General features: G+C 37.3%; 1 protein-coding gene and 1 long non-coding RNA gene across 3 annotated transcripts; both read right to left on the bottom strand.

Annotated features, from left to right (window-relative positions):
- Positions 1-871: 871 nt before the first annotated feature.
- Ets98B (DNA-binding protein Ets98B) lies at positions 872-20,809 on the bottom strand. Of its 2 annotated transcripts, none has more exons than XM_064699233.1 (5): positions 20,148-20,809; positions 4,989-5,793; positions 4,721-4,881; positions 2,610-2,760; positions 872-2,547 (listed from the first exon to the last, which is right to left on the bottom strand). In XM_064699233.1, exons 1-5 carry the CDS (start codon positions 20,196-20,198, stop codon positions 2,165-2,167), a joined length of 1,551 nt encoding a protein of 516 aa, XP_064555303.1. In that variant the 5' UTR covers positions 20,199-20,809; the 3' UTR covers positions 872-2,164. The 2 variants fall into 2 exon arrangements, with proteins under 2 accessions (XP_064555303.1, XP_064555304.1); XM_064699234.1 differs by lacking the exon at positions 20,148-20,809 and adding an exon at positions 6,086-6,129.
- On the bottom strand, positions 15,916-16,623 carry LOC135440168 (uncharacterized). Its single transcript, XR_010438264.1, has 2 exons — positions 16,230-16,623; positions 15,916-16,156 (listed from the first exon to the last, which is right to left on the bottom strand). It is a non-coding gene; the product is annotated as an uncharacterized LOC135440168 (long non-coding RNA).
- Positions 20,810-21,444: the final 635 nt, after the last annotated feature.

Below are 21,444 nucleotides of genomic sequence, written 5' to 3'. Positions count from 1 at the left end.
TTTTATGTTTTTCAAGATATCTTGACCAAACTCGGTATTTATTAGTTTTACTACGCTCCCCATATATATGCAAAATCCTATTAAGATCGGACAACTATATCATATAGCTGCCATAGGAAAGATCGGTCGAAAATTAAGTTTTTGTATGGAAAATTTTTATGTGTTTCAAGATATCTTGACCAAACTCGGTATTTATTAGTTTTACTACGCTCCCCATATATATGCAAAATCCTATTAAGATCGGACAACTATATCATATAGCTGCCATAGGAACGATCGGTCGAAAATTATGCTGTTGTATGGAATTTTTTTTGTTTTTCAAGATATCTTGACCAAACTCGGCATTTATTAGTTTTACTATGCTCCCTCCACTTTTGCAAAATCTTATTCACATCGGGCTACTATATCATATAGCTGCCATAGGAACGATCGGTCGAAAATTAAGTTGTTGTACGGAAACCTGTTTTGTTTTTCATGATATCTTAACCATACTCGGCATTAACTATTTTCCCTGTGCTTCTTAGATACGGGCATTTTGCTTAGATAAGCATTTTGAAAAGGTTGGGTCTGCAAGGGTATTAAATCTTCGGTGTGCCGAAGATAGCACTTCTTTCTCGTTTTTTATTAAAATCCAAATGTAAATTATAAAAATATAGATTATCCATTCTAGACCAAAAAAAGGTCAGAAACTCTATACCCGAACTTCAGTGCTCAGTAATTCGATTTAGTCGGGTTTTTTTTGCTGTGACTTTTATTTCGATAATAGTTATTTGAGCATGACAATATGTTAGTTAAATAAATAAATAAATAGTTTTGCATACCATAAACATGCAAACAATAATAAAAATTAATATAATAATTGTATAAAAAATTAAACGTAAATCGTGTGCATAATAAAACGCAAAAGCGCTCAAACAATATCATAGTAATTGTGCCTATATCTACGTATCTATAACTATGCAAATTTGCATTTACATACTACATATATGTATCTGTGTGTTTGATTTAAATGTGATAAAAATTACAAAAACAAATAAGCCAAGCTGCAAGTTACGCAAATTGCGAATGCAAATTGCACAATCAAAAAAAATAAATAATTAGACGCACAACAATTGACTTTTGTTTAAAAATTAACCAAAAATAAATAATACAATTAACTAGCTGACAGGCACACACACACACACTTGCGCACTAATTAAACCAACACCAGTTAAACGAAAATAAATAAAAATTAATTAAAATTGCGAAAAAGTGCCGAAAAACAAATAAAATGTGGTCGAAAATTTTTTAACTTTTCGTCTAAAGAGAAGAGAAAAAATTTTCAAGAATTTAACAATTAAATAGAGCACATAAATTGTGCTTAAAAGCTAAACATACAAAAGTTATTCATATTCACATTCATATTCGTTACAAATTGTTTTGCTTGTTTTGTTGTTCATAGAACTTACTTTTGATATATCATAGATATATGGTTCCTAAAATTACCGCAACACCTTCAGCTGTTGCCGCTGGCAGCGTTTGCTGCCACATGCCGCAAACCGCCGCCCCAATTGAGTGCCAAGTGCTGTTGCCACTGGACTTATGTGTGTCGACTGTGCCACATGCCAGCAACAACAATTGCAACAAATTGGACTCGGGCTGCGGGCAACGGAACAGGTGCAAACGCTGGTGCAGTCAACATTTGAGTAACGATGTCGCCGGTAAGTCAAACATATGCAGTTAGCTGCCACGCCCACATGCAATATATAAAAACTTGATTGATTGATTGATTAAGTAAAACTTAAAGCCGCCGACAGGGCGAACTTACCTTCGCCTGCTGCCATTGGCTTGAGCCTAAACAACTAAAGTCGAACTCAAGTCGAGTCTTTGAACTAAAGTCGAACTAATGCACGAACTTACCTTCGTGCCTAATCTGTGCTATATAGATATGTGTTAATATATATATAAAAAGATATATATATATATATATATATATATATATGTATGGAATGTGAGTATTTAGATATATGTACAAGCACTAAGACTCGCTAGTCGCTGGGGCTAGCCGAGCATAGTGACAGGGCAAAACTTGGTTGGGTGGTTGGTGGGTGGCGTTTTGGGCTTCTTACGACTACCAAAAAAATAAATAGACTTAGAACTATTCCAACGGAACTGGTGCCGAGACTCACTGATGATACGGCTGACAGAACTGATAGACCAGACGCTGCGAACGCTCCGTCTTCTTCATTATGCCCTTCTTATAGTATTGCCGTATCGAGCGCGAGAGCTTGTCATAGTTCATGGCCGGTCGATTCTTGCGCCTGCCCCACAACTTGGCCACGCGCACCGAATCCTCGATCTTGAAGATGCCCTTGCTGCGATCTATCCAGCGTATGGCTGTGCCGTTCACTTGCGGCGCGGCCAGCAGCTCCTTGAGGAACTGCCACAGATGAATGTGGGAGCTGCCACCGTTGCGTGCGCCGCCCGTGCGCTTGGCGGACGTGGTCGTTGTCGTGGGCGTGGCTGTCAGCACAGCTGGCGCCGCAGTCAGCGCCATGTCCTCATCATCTGTAAGTGTTTAGAGAAACTATAGAATATATATCGAACTAAGGATCTATCACACTACAAACCTTCGCTCTCCTCGTGCTCCACATTTGGAGCCTGATAGCCCGCTGCTGTTGTTGCTGTGGACCAGAGCGGCGCGGTGTCCATTTGATTGCCCAGCTGATCGGCATATGCCATCTTCCATATCTCCAACTGTGCGTGCAATGTGCTGCCGCTCTAAAAGAAAGCGAACCACACGTAGATAAATATCAATTGAGCCCAATGTAAATCTCACATAAATCTCAATCACTCTCTCTCTCTTTCTCTCTGTCTTTGTCTCTGTCTCCTTCTCCCCAAACTGAGCAATCTAGACGGCATATCAATTCAAATTCTAACTGCTAACTGCTCGCATAAATTATGCGTTCCCAGCGCGTTGTCTGCAGTTGCAGCAACTACACCAGCAACAACTACAAAAGCAACAACAACACAGCAAGTGGCTGAACAGCAAAAACAACAACCACTGCGACTTACTTTCACCTTGCAATGTCGTTGCTGGTCGTTGGCTCAATTCAAGTGCCGCCGTCGTCGTCCCCACTGTCATCTGAGCTGTGTCTGTAGCTAAAGCTGGGGCTGAGCACAGTGGCGTAAATACTGCGATAACTGTCTTGGAAATGCAAACACATATAAACACCTCTTTACATTCCTGATTGGTTATTTAATATTATCTGATATATCATTCCATATTGTTAAATACCGCTCTTTCCTAAATAAGGTAAAAAAAGCTTTACAAGTGAGTTTAGTTTAAAGGGGCCAATAACAGATGTCAATTTTGTGTAAAATTTAAAGAATTCATGAGTTATTGTTAAAAAATTCCAAGTGTCAAAATCGATCTCAAAATGGTACGATATATCGCTCAAAACAATGTTGGTATATGGGACCATTTATTGTCAATTTTAATTACCTTTTAGTTTTCTGGATCGACGCGCTCATACGGAAAGTAAGACGGACAGACAAAAATAGAAACGGATAAGTCATGGTTAGATCGATTCATGCTGATCATTAATACATGTATATTATGGAGTCGGAAATGTAATTTTTCTGCCTGATACATACATTTGTTAAAAAAAATCACCCTTTCAAACCTTCACTGCGGGAAAAATCTTTGGCTTTTATTTTTGCTCTGACTTCTATCTTTCTTGTCTCCTACACATATCATAATGAAAACATCTTGACTCGTACTATGCACATTAATAAATGGATTTATAAAAAAAAACTGACCGATTAACTATACTTATCACTTTTTGTTACTTGTGCTATGATTTTTTATAAATATGACCAATTTCTTAACTTGTCTATAAAAAATCCCACTTAATTTACACTTTTTACAAAAATGGATCAATTTGTCCCACTGTGCCTTGACTGCTACGCTGTGGCGACCGAGACTGCGGTTCGTAATCAACCAAGTGCCATGCAGTTTCACCAAACAACCTTCACACATTCTTTCACCTTTACAGCCATGACCACGGTTACTAATTTCGTGTGCGGGGCTGCTCTCGGATTTCGGTTTCGGTTCGGTTCGGTTTCAGTCGCGTTCGTTGCTTCAGTCTTTTGTTTTCATTTTGCTGCACTCAGCAGCAGCAACAACAACAACAACATTTCACCCACTGTGGCTGTGGCAAATGTAATCATTTTTATATTTTTGGCAAAGTGTTGACTGGGACTTGACTTGGCTCTGGAGGAGAGCATTTGGAGTAGTTTTTGGTTGCCGACAGTTTTGTTTTTTATTTATTTATTTTTATATTATTTTTTTGCCTAATTGTTGGCAACAGGTTTGCTTTCCGATTTGGTATCGGGCCTGGGCCATGACGTCAACGGCAAGTTACGAAACTTGTTTTTTGTTTTGCTTTTTATATTTTTGTTTTGCTTTTGTTGTTGTGTTTTGCCTCTCTCTCATTCCTCAGGTTAGAGCTGATTTAGTTCGTACGCGAAATTTAATTCAATTCAATCGCATTGATTGGTATTTTTTGTATTTTTCTTGCTGGCTTTTGCTTTTGCCATTTGCATTGTCCGCTGCTCTTGTATTATGCTTATTAGCTACCCCGTTTCGATTTTGTAATACACACATTGTACATTTGGGTTGGGTAAGTCATATTGATCGAACTGAGCAGGGTTGGGTGAAGTGGATGGGGGGGCTTACCTCGGGCAGACGACGCGTAAATTCCTCCTCGCTGAGTAATACCAGCGCGGCGCCGTCTTCGCTGAACTGCAGCTCCAAATTGGCAGCCGGCGGCAGCTTGAACTGTGCCAAGGTGGAACGTAGCCAGGCGTGCACCTGGGCGGCTGTCCAGGCATTGGGATCTGTCGGACAAGAAATCACAATTAGTCACAGTTCACTGTGTGTGTGAGTGTGTGTGTGTCCGTGTGTGTGTGCGTGTGTGTGCGTGTGTGCGTGTATCTGTGCTTACCCTGCGATATTTGCAGCTCCGCGCATATGGCGTCCGCCTCACGCTTGGCATGCTCCAGCGCCAGCGATATGACCGGCTCAAAGTCACCGCGCACCTCAGCTAACCCTCCAATAAAGGACTCCAGCGCCAAGGGCTTCAGATTGTGCTTGCGCTGGAATGTTGTGTCCTCCAGACACTCGCGCAGCACCTGATGATTCGGCTTAATGTCCAACAGCTGCTGCTGCTGTTGCTGTTGCTGCTGGAGAAGCGTATTCAAATCTATGAAGCTCTCCACGTCGGCATCCAGCGGCTCCGCTTTGATGCTGCTGCTGTCGCTGCAGGCGGAGCGCGGCGAGGGCGTCTCACAGTTTGATTCGGGCGGCGAGGGCGGCAATATGTGTAGCTCCTGCTTAATGCTGCTGGCATCCAGCGAGGGACACGGACTGCTCAGGCAGTCGTAGCTGCCGTTGTACTTGCCGTAGGCAAACGAGGCAAATTCCGACTGCTGCGGACTGGACTGCGGCGAGGGGTAGGCGCTGTGCGGATATGCGGGCGGGGGCGGCGGGATCAGCTGTTGGCCAGAGCTGGCATATGCAGCAGACACCGTCGGCTGCTCCTGTATGTCGCTGGCACACTCCCAGGCGGCCTCGATCTTGATCTGCGGCGCGTTGTACTGATAAACTGTGGTGGGTATGCCGGCGTCTTCCGGCAGCAGCGATAAATCAAAGTTATCCGCATAGGCGTAGGCCGCATATGTGTCCGTCTGGCCCTGGCCCTGGTACTGTTCTGCGGCAAGCTTGAACTGGCTGCTACAGCTGTGCGGCATCTGCAAGGCAAACAATCGCTTTTATTAGTTATGGCGCCACATTCCAACGAACTGCTAATTGGGCCTCAGCGTCTAAAGGCTTTAATCAAAAATTAAATTGCTCAAATTGAGCCACTGTTTAATTAGCACGTTTCAAGCCAAGTTTAAAGTTTATTTAAATTTTTTTTTCAACTCTTTTTGCCTGCCTTTCTAATTTGTAAACTGGCTGGCACCTAACTGCCCTAAATGTTGCAAATTTTTTTTTGTTTAGTTTTTATGTTTTTTATTTTCGATTTGTTTTCTTAATGATAACCTTAAGTTTCCAAAGCGTTTCACAGCGCTCTTCCGACAACAGCAAGATTTGTACTAAGCTCGAAATCGCATCGATTTTCACATTTATCAAGTCAAAGCCAAGTCGAGCCGAAGCGACCCATGGACTGTGACTCCAGCTTATACTGTGACGTCACAACAAAACTAAATGCAAAAAAAAACCCAAATGAGGCACAGCTCTCAGCTTCAAGCGGGGTAGCTGACTGCTTGTGGGAGGGGGGGTGGTGTACAGGCATTTGATCTTAAACTAATAACAACAATGAGAGCCGTGTGCTTTTTTTTTATTATATGAGCCGCAAACAATGACGCGAGATCCAAATCAAAAGTGTTTTGAGATATGCCCCCTCGCAAGGTGAATTACTTTTATAGATTTTAAGATCGAAGCATGTATATTCCCTTTATCAATTTTTTCATTTTTATTAATTTTCATAAGACAGGCAGACAAATATCAATCTTTAACATCTGGCCTATAAGATAAATGTCCTCTATCAGTTAAATTATATTCTAGAATAAGAAAAGTTTCTCACTGTTACAGAGTGTCAGCTTAGGCTTGTCCGTTCACAGTGTGTTCACTAGGTAACCTCCTTGCGCAAGGCACTTTGTAGCCCAGTACAGGGTGACGTAAGACCTTGGAACGGGTTCTCTCAACATAAAACACTTCAGATAAGGCATATTAGACTTAAATAAAGGGTGCTTAGTAGTAAAACAAAGAGCTCTTCAACAGGCGCCTTTAGCAATGATTTTACAAGTGTTTGATTACTTCACAGGGTGTATTCAAGTCAAAGCTTTAATGCTGTCTGTGAGACATTCAATCGAATCGGGGTCAATCGCACTCTAAACCAGTACAGGGTGTCGATCACACTTCAGATAAGGCATATTAGACTTAAGTAAAGGGTGTTTTGTAGTAAAACAAAGAGCTCTTGAACAGGCGCCTTTAGCAATGATTTTACAAGTGTTTGATTACTTTACAGGGTGTATTCAAGTCAAGGCTTTTATGCTGTCTGTGAGACATTCAATCGAATCGGGGTCAATCGCACTCTAAACCAGTACAGGGTGTCGATCACCGTTGGCCTACGAACGAAAGATTTCAGAACAGGGTATTCACAAATCAAAAACTCACAAAAAATTAAAATACAGGGTGTTTACTAAGGGAAAATTTGGAACAAATTGCGACTAATTTAATAATCAGACAAATTAGTTTATTATTGTATTGCCTATGAATCACAAAACAATGTAGATACAGTGTGTTCTTCATATGAAGACTTTGGACTAGTCATTTCACAGGGCATCTTCTGGCTTTGCACTGTAGACGCGCTAATTCTAGCTAGTTACATATGCTCCATATACTCTATGTCTTCATTGTATATACACACGATTCCTAGCTGTCTTAATTGCTGGTACTGCAATAAATATAAATTGTTCGCTTTCTGTGCAGCTGCGTTTACTGCGGCTTTTAATTTAGTTTTTTTTTTCTTTTTCTTTTTTTATCATCTACGATTTTTGCCTCTGAGTGAATGCTGAATGCTGGTAAACTGGTTTTTCATTAAGCTCACAGCAGTGGCCCGTGCTCCAGGCGGGTGGCACAGGGTGTACCAGGTGGGGAGAAGAGCGGACGCATGGGTATGTGTGTGTTGTGTGCTTATTATTAATTTAACAGCTCATTCTGGATTTTCCGATTTGCAGTTTCAGCTCAGAGCCAAAGAGTTCGACGCCGAGGGCTGATGTTGGGTTTGTTTGGCGGCGGGTTGGGGGTTGGAGACGTGACTAGTTATTGCCGTGCAATTTCAATGGCCAATACAATATCGACATAGCTTCTATATATTTATTTCTTTTCAGCCAGTCACGATGTTAATACAATTTTTATGTTTTAATTGTTGGCGCACAGAGCGTATGAGTGACTTTCTGTGTTAGCTTTTCTCGTCTGACTGTTAATTGCCAGCGCTAAAACTTAGTTTCAACATTGCGTAGTTGCTGCTATTAGAAAGATTTGTGCTTTTTTGTTGCTCTCCTAGGCCAAAAAGGGTGCTTTACCCGGCTTTTGATGGCCGCCACAGAATAGACTAGAGACTAGAGAGCACGCAAACTGGCCAAGTGATTCAACAGGCTCGAGGCGCAGCTGCTACTACTGCTGCTGCCAGCAGTGAGCAGAGAGCAGTAAGCAGTGAGTGACTCAATAAAAAACCCATTAAATCTGTTAAGAGTGCTAAACAAAGTGCATTTGGGACCGGCGAGGTAACCGAGGAGCGTATGTCAACCAATTGCTGCTATTTATAGTCCATAAACAGTCAACCCCTCGCTTAGCCTGCTTGCAACATTTTTATGGCCCAAAGCAATTCTTTCTTCTTAACTGATGTCATAAATTATAAAAAAAAAACACATACGTATATATCAAAGGTCCTTAATTGGTTATTAAACAAGTGTATAAACAATACGAAGACTGCAAACGAAATAAATTAATTGAATTAAAACAAATTCTTTCTTTGTACTTATTGTCATAAATTATTCAAAAATAAATTGAGAAATTCCTTATTAGTTATTTCAGAAAACTGTATTTTAATATTGTACAAAAAACACAAAAATAAAAATATTATAATCCGACAGCGTAATACCCTGTTCCGCGCAAAATTTTGGAAGTTTAAGTTTCGAAAAATATATTGTTCGAAAATCATAATTTGTTTAAGAGGAAATTCAATAGCACAGTAGTAGAACAGAGGCTTCGCTTGTGACAGACTAATATTGTTGGTTTGTTGACTCAAAAGCTATAAACTAAGGGCAATAGCTTTTAAATTGTGAGCTATATACATATGTTCAAATTATTTTGTGTGTCGCGTGAACGTTAGATATATTGTTAGCTTGATCTTTAAAAAATTTCGTCGGAGATATATCCACATCACTTATTTCCATGCACCTACACATAGAGCTAGATATTATATATATACACATAAATCTATACCAAAATTAATGGAAATATATTTTCATATACAAAACTGTTTGTCCTGACTGACTAACTGACTGACTGACTGACTGACTGACAGACTGATTGGTGATCAACGCACAGCCCAAACCGTAAGAGCTAGGAAGCTAAAATTTGCAGTGTAGCTACCTTATGTGACGAAGGTGCACGCTAAGACGAGGTTTCGGGAAATTCCACCCGAACGTCTAGGGAAAATGGCAGGAAACGTTTCCATTCAACTTTTTTGCTTTCCATCCGCAAAACTTATTTTCAAATTTATTTGAGTGGTTTTTCTGCCTTTTTGCAAAATACAATATTCCTTGGTGAAAATGGCAGTCAAAGGTTTTGGCGGGATTCGCGATCAAATTCATTTCCAAGGACCTATATGAAATATCACTTGAGTCGCATTCCCCCCGAAGAAGTTTGAATTCTGCGAAAAAAGTGAATCCCGTCTCAAATGAATTTTCATATAGATCTTTGGAAATAAATTTAAACACAAAACGTCATCCATCAAATCTTCGACCCCCATTTGCACCAAGGAGGGATGGATTTTTCAAAAAGTGTGAAACACCTCTCAAATGAATTTGAATATAGATCTTCGAAAATGGGTTTGGGGCCGATCGGATGGTGAACAAAAAACTTTCATACAACCGTTTTCCGCCAATTTACCACTGTTGCGGGTGGAATTTTCCAAATCGTCGAAATACATATTCATTAAGTTCTTATTGAGAGCTTTGAAAATAAGTTTGAAGCAAATCGGACACAACTTAAAACTTCGCCCAAAAAATCTTTGAATCGCATTCCTCCCGAAGAAGTTCGAATTCTGCGAAAAGTGTGAAACACGTCTCCAATGATTTTTCTAATAGATCTCTGGAAATGAATTTGAGTGCGAAACGTCACCCACCAAATTTTTTACCTCCATTTCCCCCAAGGAGGAATGGGTTTTCCGAAAAGTGCGAAACACCCCTCAAATGAATTTGAACAAAGATCTTTGAAAATAAGTTTAAGGCCGATCGGATGGTAAACAAAAAAGTTACATACAAACGTTTTTCGTTAGCTCTTACGGTTTGGGCTGTGCGCTGATCACCAATCAGTCAGTCAGTCAGTTAGTCAGTCAGTCAGTCAGTCAGTCAGTCAGTCAGGACAAACAGTTTTATATATAGAGATTTACACACAATTCGATAAGCAAATTCTGGAGTCTGCTTACGCCACAGGCGGACAACCCTTCTCCCACTGTGAACAATGAAAAGAAAAAGAAATAATTTCTGAATTTTGTTGCAATAAATATGTCGATTTATTCAAGTTATGTTCATTATCCATTACCGGTCGAGACAATGCCCACATCCTCAGAGCGTAGGTATCTTGTATCTTTTGGCAATTAGATCATTTGGGTTATTCCGTTTCACATTTCCTGCTGGCATCGCATTGCGCTAACAAACTTCGTATATTTTTTAATTAAATCTTTCAGTAAAACAACAACAATGCGGCTCTAACAAGCTCAAGTTCTGACGGAGTTTCCAATAGCCTACAAATACGTAATTTTATTACAATGTGTGGTGCGAACAAAAGGCTTTTTTGTGCCGCATTTAACCAATTGGACAGCCGGACAGGCAACAACAACTGGAACCATAATTCATTGGCAGCTCTGACATGAGACGGCTTTCAATAAAGCTATCAGTTCAGATTTAAATAAAGCCACACACACACACATACATATGGATGCATATGTGTGTGTATGTGTGTGCTTGTATTATATGGCATATCACCCACAATTAACGTCACAAATTGGTAATTTGAAAAATAATATGATATGCTTGTTCTTGTTCTGTTCGCTGTTCCTGTTTTTAAATAGAGGAAACAAAAATAAAGCGCCAACAAATTGTATACAGCCAACGGCTTGGGTGTCAAAGCTGGCACAACAATGGGCCAAATGAGAAAAAAAAAAAAACAACAACAGCTAGTGAGAATATTGCAGTTGGGTGTAACCGACTGCCTAATATACGTTCACAGTTTCAGAACAGCTCAAAAGTAACAGCAAGCTTTACCAACTTATATCAATTTTGTGATATGCCACGCCCCGATATTAGCTATTTTAAGAGGAGCTTTTCTATGGTTTTTGTTAAAATTTAACAACTTCAGCCCCAAAAATATCGAAGATAAAGATTTACGTGTTATGTTTGGCTATATCTGCAGTTTAACCACTCCTTAGTAGCTGTGGTCAACTATTTTAAGCACTTAATATTACAAAATTCCAAGTTCAAATGTCCAGCTTCAAAAACGCCGATTGCAAGGCATTACAAAAAAAAAAACCAATATACTCTTGTTCAGTTTGTGAGCGAGTATCAAATAAAAAAAAAGGTATACAAATTCACAACCATTTTAACCGCAACGGCAATTGATCTGGGTATGGGAATTGAACTGACAAAATGGCAGTCAGGTATTTTTTTTCGTAAACACCCAGTTGTATTTTTAGAAAAACCACAATTTTTAATAGATCCATTTAAATGACAGGTCTATTTTTATAGCCATTTACAAAAGTACCAAAATAACAGAAGAACAAAAGTACAAAAATAAACCGTTGTATACAAAATTCGTGAAGTGTAATTACCTTCGATGCGATAGATAAAGATAGATACAGAATTTTGTTAAATTGAAAAGCCAAGCGTGTGCATATTTAATAGATAACTAGCCTTTTAAGGGGGCTTCCCTTGTTTTACTAATGCTGCTTAATGTAATTCAATATTGTTGATATAGTCCATTGAGTAATAAGTATAAGTATATTTATCTATAATATGGGGCTGAAAACAGCTCTTTAATTAGATGTGAGCTGCTTTTGCGAACATGATCTCCGCCGAACAAAGATCGGACATCAGATCATCTTCTTTAGCATCCGCCATGCCGATAAGTTGCTTTCTTTCGCTTGGTAGAGATCAGAAAATACTTATTAATTCGCTTTATATAAGGAATTGAATTCTAAATAAAAAATTAACTGCTTTAGGTATAAAGTTTACTTTAACGACTAAAATGTTATATAACAGGATTATACGTATTTAAGGTCATTTACTAGTTTTACCACTTATATTTAATTTGTGGTTTTAAACGTAGACAATTTTGTAAAATAAATTTAAATGCCTAATATTTCCCAACATATATATCTCTAGCTGAGACTTTTATTTTATTTAATGAGTAAACTCTTAGAGCTTACATGTAAACAAATATTTTTGAAATAATTTAAACATGCTCCATAAAATAAAAACGGTCTTTGAATAAGCTAAGAAATACCGAAAAAGCTTTTACATTTTTTGCATACACTTGAAGAAAATATTATGCCTAAAAAAAAATTAATCAAATCTAAGAAGTGTTAAAATAATATTTACAAATGCTAAAATTCTTATATGTATTTTGCACATAAACCAATTTCTTTTTTTTTCTTATTTTATTTATTATTACATACTTTGTATATATTTTTTTAATATTTTGTATCAATTTGGAATTGAAGTAAAAATCATATTTAATTTAAGAATATTCATAAATATGTACTTAAAATTAAAAAAGGCTCCATTTTTTTTTCGTTCGGAACCAAAGTAATAAGAGAGTTTATTTAGTAAGGGAAGCTGATCTTTTAAAATATAGCATAACTGATAATTAACTATGCAAACTTTAAAATTGTATATATTTTTAATCTAGAATAATCTTGAAAACTAAATTAAAAATTAAGATTTAATAAAACAAAAATCTGCCTCACCAGCTTTTAATGTATCTATATGATTTGCTTCGGTACTCTACCGCAGGGGTTTGCTGCTAGTCAAGCAAAAAAAAACTATTTTTTTTCTGCAATTACATAAAATAAGTCGATTGATAAAAGCATTTGCTAACCAAATCAACTCTTTCTGTTATATCACAATCATATTTTTATGATGCTGACACTGATGAGCAGAAGCCGAAATATTTACCTTAAAAAATGTGCTTTCAGTTGAATGCTTCAGTTAGCTGATTAAAATCTTAAAGCAAAACAAAAAAAAAACAAAATCTAACAAAACAAAAATGAAATCATAACTGAGTCATGTCAGCACACACAAACACACACACACACACTGTGTGTGTAAATTTTTTACAAAAGAAAAACAATACATGAAAATGTAAATAATGGAGATGCAGCGTAGGCCACAAATTCAGAGCATATCTCGAGTTGGTACGAAGCAAAATAATTCACATACTACACGGCAACCAGTAGCAAAAATTGTTGATTACATTTTATGTTACTTTAAGAGCTACGAAAATATATATAAATGCCTTTGGAAATTAGCAACAATCATAATATTGAGCAATAATAAATTGAAAATATGCTGGGCTCAGGCGGTAGAAACAAGTTTAAGCAATTTGTCTCGACTTTTTGGCCGTAAAGCAAAAACAATAAAATATCAAAATTCATTAGAACAATTCCGAGAAGAAGAATGTGGCATGTGTGTGTGTGTTTGTTTGTGTGTGTTTTTGTGTGTGTGTTAGCCCAATAATCAAATCAAGTTTACGTTTGCCGAACGTTTGCTGTAAGCAGCGACAAAAGCTTTAATAAAGCAACGATCAGATAAAAACTTGCGGCCCAAAGAACCCGCCAAAAGCGAGAACTGAAAACTCAGACAGGCCGCTAGCTTTTATAGTCAGTTTTTTTTTTATGATTATACCCTTATAGAAGGTATACTAATTTTGTCATTAAATATGTAACGCCTTGCTGAAATATATATAATAGATATATATATAACATATTATATATTCCCAATAAATATCAGCAGAACAGTCGATAGAATAGCTCGGATAGGAACCCTATATCATGTATCATAATCAAGTTCTTGTTAGAAAAAACCTTTTAATTTTCGAAGAAATCTTGTCCAAGCTTGGTAATTAAGAGCCTTTTCATGCAGTTTGCATATAAGCATAAAATATCAAGAACGTACTTATACATCTTAAAGCTTTGTAGAAAGAATCGATGGAAAAGTCAGTTCTCACATGGAAACCTTTTCTCAAACCTTTTTTACTTTCACAATTTTCCTCACGAAAGTAAGCCACATTTCCAAAAGAGTATTCAAGCTTCGACACGCCGAAATAAGGCGTTCTTATTTATTTAAAAAAAAATATATTTATGCCTTCTCAACTTAATAACAAATAAAATGGACAACGCCTAAGGCAAGCGCACGATCTATATAAATAAATTAAGCGCGGTTTTACATGGGGCGCGCCCAGGCCTGGAACAAAGAAACCAACTGACAGCCTTGGCGCGAATGTGTGTGTTTGCGTGAATGTGTATGTGTGACAAAAGGTTGCCACCATCTAGCCACCAATAGCCCCCACAAAGTGAAGGGTAGCCGGTTGCAATTGCAGCAGCCTTGAGTGCTACTTAGCTGCCATGACCAAGTTGATGTTGATGTTGAATTATGGCCAAGTGTTATTTAAATTAATTTATATTTTTATATGCCCATGCATTCGTGTTTGTATCTCTTTTGAACTAAATAAAACAAACTATGCAAATGCAGCAACAGACTCAGGTGTTCAGCTCGATAGACTAACTGACTGACGGACCGGCGACAATTGTCGGTTAATCTGTTCTAATCGCATTATGACTGCAGCAGAAAGACAGAAAGAGCCCCGAGTTACTACGTTACGGGCCGCGTTAGAGCGTTGTCAACAAGTCAAGAGTTGAGAGGCACGAGCATAAGTGCACAAATCCACATAGATACACAGCCAGATACACGTACTCGCAGATACTCGCCGTTTTCGCAGGCACTTGTATGCGTGGGCTAAGCTGTCACAGCGACAAGACTTATTTCTGTTTATTTTTACAACGCTCGTTAATTATTTTTTTCTTCTTTTTTCATTTATTTTTTTTTTTTTATTTTGTTTTGTTTTTGAATAGATCACAGTTCGTGACGGCGCAGTTTTGAGTTCTGAGTCTTTGGACTTGTCGTTTGCATTGCATTTAATTGTCGACATTTCATGCAACAACAAATAGATTGCAAGGTGAAATACTTGTGACACGGCACTAACATTTCCAAGCTAACTTAGAGTCTTATAGTCAAATGATCAGAGATTAAATTTTCCATTATGCTATCGTGTCTCCAATTGAGCTTCTCTTGGCTCTGTGTTATGCAAATGCCTAAATGCAAATGTAGAACTGTAGCAGTTGCAAATATGTCAACTGTTCCGGGCTATTGAAAAGGTTGCAACCTTTTAGTGTTCACTCTGTAACTAGAGCTATCAGTTACCAGAGTTGTCTAGTAATTAGCATAGACACTTTTTTTTATTTATTTATTTTAAATGATTGGTTCCGTTCTTGAACATTAATATACATGAAAACAGAACTCTCTGAATTTTGTTTAATAATATAATAAATTATATAAAAATAAATAGCTAAGAAATTTTACACTTAGTCTCGTTATGCTTAAGTTGAATATAGCTGAAATTTCAGAAATTTTGCGGAGATACTGTCACTACTACTACACAAAACATTATTCCTTGATAGACACATACGCAAGCAAATCGTTCTCAAATAACTGCGGTGTTTATTGTCCGATTTAATTGAAATATTCAGGATATAAACATGGCACCATAAAGTGTGTCAATACTAAGGCCCAAGGCTGTTCTTCCAGTTTTGCTCTGAATAGGGGAGACACATACACAAGACAGCCCAAGAAATGCGTTCCTAAATAACTTTGGTTTTTACTGTTCGATCCGAACAACATATTCAGAGCATTAGGAGGGGCATCTTAAAAGCTAAATAATACGCATCTAACATACCACAACATTCATGCATTACCCAGAATAAAAAAACCAAAGCAAAGCTAATTTGCATAAAAATAACAATAATATAACACATAAATAAAATATATTATAAAGCCGAATATCGTAATATAACTGAGCACGCTATATATGACAATAATGTTGACATGACTTTACGGCATTTTAAAGTATAGATAGCCCCGCACATTTCTGAAATTTCTGGTAGATTATGTTGATGCGGAATTTTTCCAAAAGTTCTGATTTCCTGCGCCTTCTGTTTACTATTATTTAGCCAATTCTCGAAGTTTTCTATTAATCAATTCTTCCTTGCTAATAAGAAAAACCAAAAGAAAATATTGAATAGAAAATACTCGTATACAAATATTTGAAGTATAATACATACATACGATGATTTATTTACACTGCACAAAAATAATCAATACACGTATATTCATATCTACATACGCGTTTCATAATTGTATTAATCGGAAGAATCCGTCCTTCAAAATCGGAGCTTTTGTAACCATTCCCTCGGTGCGAATACACAAAATATTCCCAATACTGTAATCAATGTAATGCCCAAAATTATGAGGCAGACACAAGTTTTACTTAATTTTGAATTTCGGTCATACGGCCGGTGTCTGCTTGATCTATCTATACGATCCTCATTCCGCATGCTGTTACTACTTCCAAATTACGAAATCTATTCCAGATTTTTGAATACTTAACATTTTTTACAAACTAGAAATTCTCATTAAAATATAGAGAAAATGCTACTAAGGCATTTCGTTCGTTCAGCCTTGTGCTCCAAATGATCTGTCGGAAGCTCCACGTAACCAAGTTTGCTTATCTGCCTGGGCATGATCCAAGAACCTAGGTAATCATCCTTCCAACTCTGGCAGACTCTATCTCTTAAGGCATGGGCTTTACGTTGACCATCAATCAGATAAAGAACACACCCACGCACTCTAAATTCAGCAGATTCGACGTTGTATAACTTTGGAGTTTATTGTCCGATTTTTATGAAAATTTCAGGGCATAAATATGGCAATCAAATATGTGAAAATACCAAAGATCAACATATCTTATGAGTATTTAACTGCAGCTATTTATAAATAATATTTTTATAAAGCTAGCACAAAGGGAGCTTTCGAACTAAACCAAACCTCATGCTTATTAGTATAATTAACTCTGTTGGAGCACGAATACAGTGCAAAATGTAGTATAATTTAAATTCCAAGCTCTAGAACTCCCCATTTGGCAGGCATTAAATATTCCCAAAGCTATTTAGACAACCCCAGATAGTGCTCATAGCCATCTCAGGCAGCACACAGCAGAGCGCAATGTAACCACAGGCACACACACACAAACACATACACACAACCAGACACCAATACACCCACAGCGTGGGACACTCATATCTGAAATGCCCAGCCCAATGTCTAGGCACTGAACTCTATCAGACTCTTGGCCCAATGATGGCTAATGGCTGATGGCTGATGTCTTCTGGTGCTGCTCATTATGCAATGCACGCATTGACAATTATTCTGTGGAAAAGACATTGCGCCAGCTCAGCCAATTCAGTTAACTCAGGTAACTCATTTCAATTTGCATAAGAGTCGGGCGACATTTACGCGAATTGCGAATGCTTGCAACGCACATCAAAAGGCAACAATTATCAATACACTCAGAAAAATTCGTTGTTCTTTATGCTAGTAAGAGTAAATTGCATAACTTTCGGTTCTTAAAATTTACGGGAACATTTCACTCTAGAGTATTCTCAACATAACTCATGGCTATTTTTGATTTAAAAATTGTTGCAAATGTTATTTAACTATTAAGACAAAATACCTATTACAAGAAATCGAATGCCTTAAATAATCACAAAACGTTCTTAATGCCAGCGCTTAAAACAATCATAAAAACTTCTCAACAGACGTACAAATATTCTTAGAATGGGTGTTTTTTATTGGGCTTCTATACATAGACATCAATTAAATCTTTAATATTCTATAATTAAGTATGTTCTTTATTTAACATTTTCAGATTAAGAAAAATATTATCCTATGAATTTGCATGATCCAGAAAAGACTTAAATATTGTAGAATTAAGTATAAGTTTCTCTTGATTGCAAATTATCAGATAAAACAAATATTAACCTTAGAATTTGCATAATTCCAAAAGTGTTTTAACATTCTAGAATTTAAGTTCATATTTTCAGATATAAAAAATATTTTAACCTAAGAATTTGCATTATTCGAAAGTTCTAAATATTCTGGATTAAAATACAAGATATTCTTGGTTTTAAAATTATAAGTTATATAAGTTTTCAAAATTAAGAGAAAATAAATTTAGAACTAAGAATAATACTTTTTCCAAGAATTTTATTACTTGAAATAAGTATAAAAGTTTTCAAACGGAAGGTGAACATTTTTTTTAAATGCTAACCCTTTAAATAATGCGGCTCGAGAGGCACAATTTTCCTTAAAAATTGTTAGCTTTAAAAAATTGTTAATAAGTTTACAAATATATTAATTTCTTTCGTTAATTTCTCTCTTATATTTCGAAATTTTGAGATCTTAAAAATTTTTGAAAAATAATTTAGTTATTTCGGGATAGAGAAAGTGAATAAAATAATAAATAAAGTTCATAGTCTATAAAATGTTGATATTGACTTAGTTTTTTCCATGTTTGTACTTAGCGTAAATGCAAAATGCTTGATTTTCTCTGAGTGTATCGCACATAAGTAATAACAACAATTCGCATTGTGGTTAGCCATTGCAAGTGGTGCGCGCAGCCACACCCCAAAATGCCAGAGCCAAGCCAAAGCTGATTACATTGTGTAATGAGTTTGATTGATTTTCAACTATTATTAGAAAACCGTGGCCAAATGGCTAAAGGGCCAACAAAGTCGAGTCTCTAGTCGGCGTTCGACTCCGAGTCCGAGTCGCAGCGACTGTTGGCCAATTGATGGATTCTGATGGAAAAGTTGGCTGCTTGAAATATTTATGTCATGTCAGTTTTTCTTTAGCTTTTCTTGCATTTCTATTTCTGCTTTTTATTTCGACTTCTTTTGCTTTTCGCTCGCTGCGAAAGCGGCAAATGCGCTTGCATTTTTAATTGTTGCGCCGCAGTATTTATTTTATTATGTCCATAAATATAATGAGGCATTCGGAGAGTGTCGACTGTGGTCGACCACTCGAAATGCACATTTCTAAAACAACGTTGTCCAGCGGTTGGAAAACGCGAGAAGGCCAACAAGCCACGACAACGACGACGTACAAAATCGCAGCAGACACATTTCCATCAAATCAATCAAAAATGGTAAATACAAGTTTTTTTTCCTTTTCGCTGATGTTGTTGTTGTTGTGGCAGACGTCAAAGTCTTGCGTATAAAGCTTATATAGAGCTTAAGTAGGTCCAACAAAACTATCTGCCGCGGCCTGATGTGCGTCTGTCTGTCAAATGATGATGCTGCTGCTGCTGCAGCAGCATTGGAATGCACTTTCCGAGTGAAATGCCAGCTTGACATTGTTGCAGCTAGTTGGTGTTGCTGTTGTTGTTGTTGTTGTTGTTGTTGTAGTTGTTGCTGTTGCTGTTATTGTTGCCTTGCCATAGTTGACAATCATTTAGAATCACTTCTTGCAAAATGAAAGCATCTTTTGAAAGTTGCTGCCAGCGTTTGATGCCTTCACATAGCTGCGGCTGTTGCTGTTGTTGTAATTAAAACGAAATGCCATAAGACAAATGGAAAATGTAACTGGCAAGTGTAGCAGCAACAACAGCCACTAGCATATGGCAGACAATGCGACGCAGTGCAGACTCTCACCTAGTGACACTCATTTGTGCCTGTTGTCAGAGCTACAGCACACCTACTTAGTATATACACACGCCAGCACACACACACACACACACACACACACACATGTGTGTATCTGTGTGTTGGTAATTTTGCTAATTAAAAGTCATATGATGGCTGTTTGTGGCGCCCCAACGTTAATAAGCATCGCATATGGCTGCCAAAAACATTATCAGCCGCCATATGCTTCAGGGCAATTGCGCAAATTATTTGAGCATATATACACAAAACAGCACACGAAAAGATGCAAATACAAACCCACATACACACACACGCACTCGCACACACTTTGCTCATTTCAGTGTTGATAAGCGCAAGTGAATAGGTTATCAGCTGTCAAAGCTAACAAGCGCTTACTATACTCAAATAGCACCCACTAACAGCTAGACTTTACACACAAACAACTGTAGATACTTTTGTATCTATATCTATTTATATATTACGGTTGCTAGTTACACTCACCTCGCCAGCGCTTGTCATGTACAGCATTTTCTCATACTCCATTTTTTGCATCAAAATTTTTCAGCGCTAATCAGAACTGTGAGAAATAGTTTGCTTGTTTATTGTATCTTTTAAAAGGTATCTCGGATTTTGTATCTGCGATGTGTGCGTGTAAAATTCAACGTTTGCTGCGAAAGTCTAACACTGTCTCACTCTGCCACTCGCCGCTGCACACGCTCTCTCTGTCTATCTTTCACTTGTGTGTTTTAATTTTTTTTATTTTCAAATTTTAATTCGTTTTTTTTATATTTTTTGTTGTTCCCAAGAGTTGTGCTCGAAATGTGCATTTAGATAGTTATTTTGTTTGTGGGTATTTTATGTTCTGTTGTAGTTGTTTTGTATTTATTTTTGCTAGCTGCATATTTTATAATTATTGTTTTATTTTTATGCGTTGATTTTGCCTTGAGGCGAGTTTATTGTGTTTCACAGCATTTTATTGTTAAAATTTCCACTTGCAAACTTGTTGCTCTCTTTCGCACACAGACGCACACACATTCTTTTGCTCGTTCTCTCTTGCTCACTCGCTCTCTCTCTCTCTCTCTATCACACTCTTTCTTTTTCTTGCGCACTTTGCTTCTATGTTTCGTCCGCTGTGAACCGTTCACAAAGTCTTCACGCTCATTTCTGTGCGCGGCGTTCACGCCGATCGCGCTGCTTACCTCATGCGCCGCGAGCTTTCGAGCCACTAACCGGTTTGAAAGCTCTCGGTTGTAGCTTTTTCTCAAGCTACACGCAAAAGCTTTTCAAATCAATCAGCCCTCTCCGGCATGCAATTGATTGTTGCGTTTCAAACAATAACAACAGCAATGCCAAAGCTTAAAGCCGGCACCCGCCCGTACACTCAGAGAAAATCGCCATGCCAAATCTGATCTGGATCAAAGTACTGTTAACTTAGTTATTGCATATGCTAAAATTAAGTATGAATCCTACTCGATTTTAAATAAAAAAATTTGCTTGTAAAGGGAACAATATTTTGAATACCTAAAATAAGTACGAGTCAATGCATTCTCTGATAGGATTTATAGTTTAAATAAGATTGCTTTCTTAAGTTATAAGTTTACGCATTTATCATTTTTCTTAATTTTAAATTTAATTTTAATTTAATATTGATGTTCAAATAGAAAAAATAATTAAAAATTTGAATTAAGTAAAATAATATTTATAAGAATTTGCAAACTTGAAATAAGGTCAAAGGGTATTCAAATTCTTGGATTGAGTAGTGCTGTTCCTGAAAGTTCCTGAAAATACATTTTTATTT

Source organism: Drosophila montana, unplaced genomic scaffold (assembly GCF_035044405.1).
Source record: "Drosophila montana isolate Dmon_TW-CO22-7 unplaced genomic scaffold, ASM3504440v1 contig_896_1, whole genome shotgun sequence".
Taxonomy (NCBI): domain Eukaryota; kingdom Metazoa; phylum Arthropoda; class Insecta; order Diptera; family Drosophilidae; genus Drosophila; species Drosophila montana.
Note: the sequence above shows the minus strand (reverse complement) of the source record. Positions and strands in the feature narration are given on the sequence as shown.

What these genes read in the sequence shown, in the direction of transcription:
- Ets98B (XM_064699233.1), bottom strand. Translation starts at nt 20,198, where the DNA reads ATGCAAAAAATGGAGTATGAGAAAATGCTGTACATGACAAGCGCTGGC. An exon ending in ACATGACAAGCGCTGGCGAG is followed by an intron (nt 5,794 to 20,147) that starts GTGAGTGTAACT and finishes TTTGCCTTGCAG; the next exon opens with ATGCCGCACAGCTGTAGCAG. An exon ending in GGAGCTGCAAATATCGCAGG is followed by an intron (nt 4,882 to 4,988) that starts GTAAGCACAGAT and finishes CTTGTCCGACAG; the next exon opens with ATCCCAATGCCTGGACAGCC.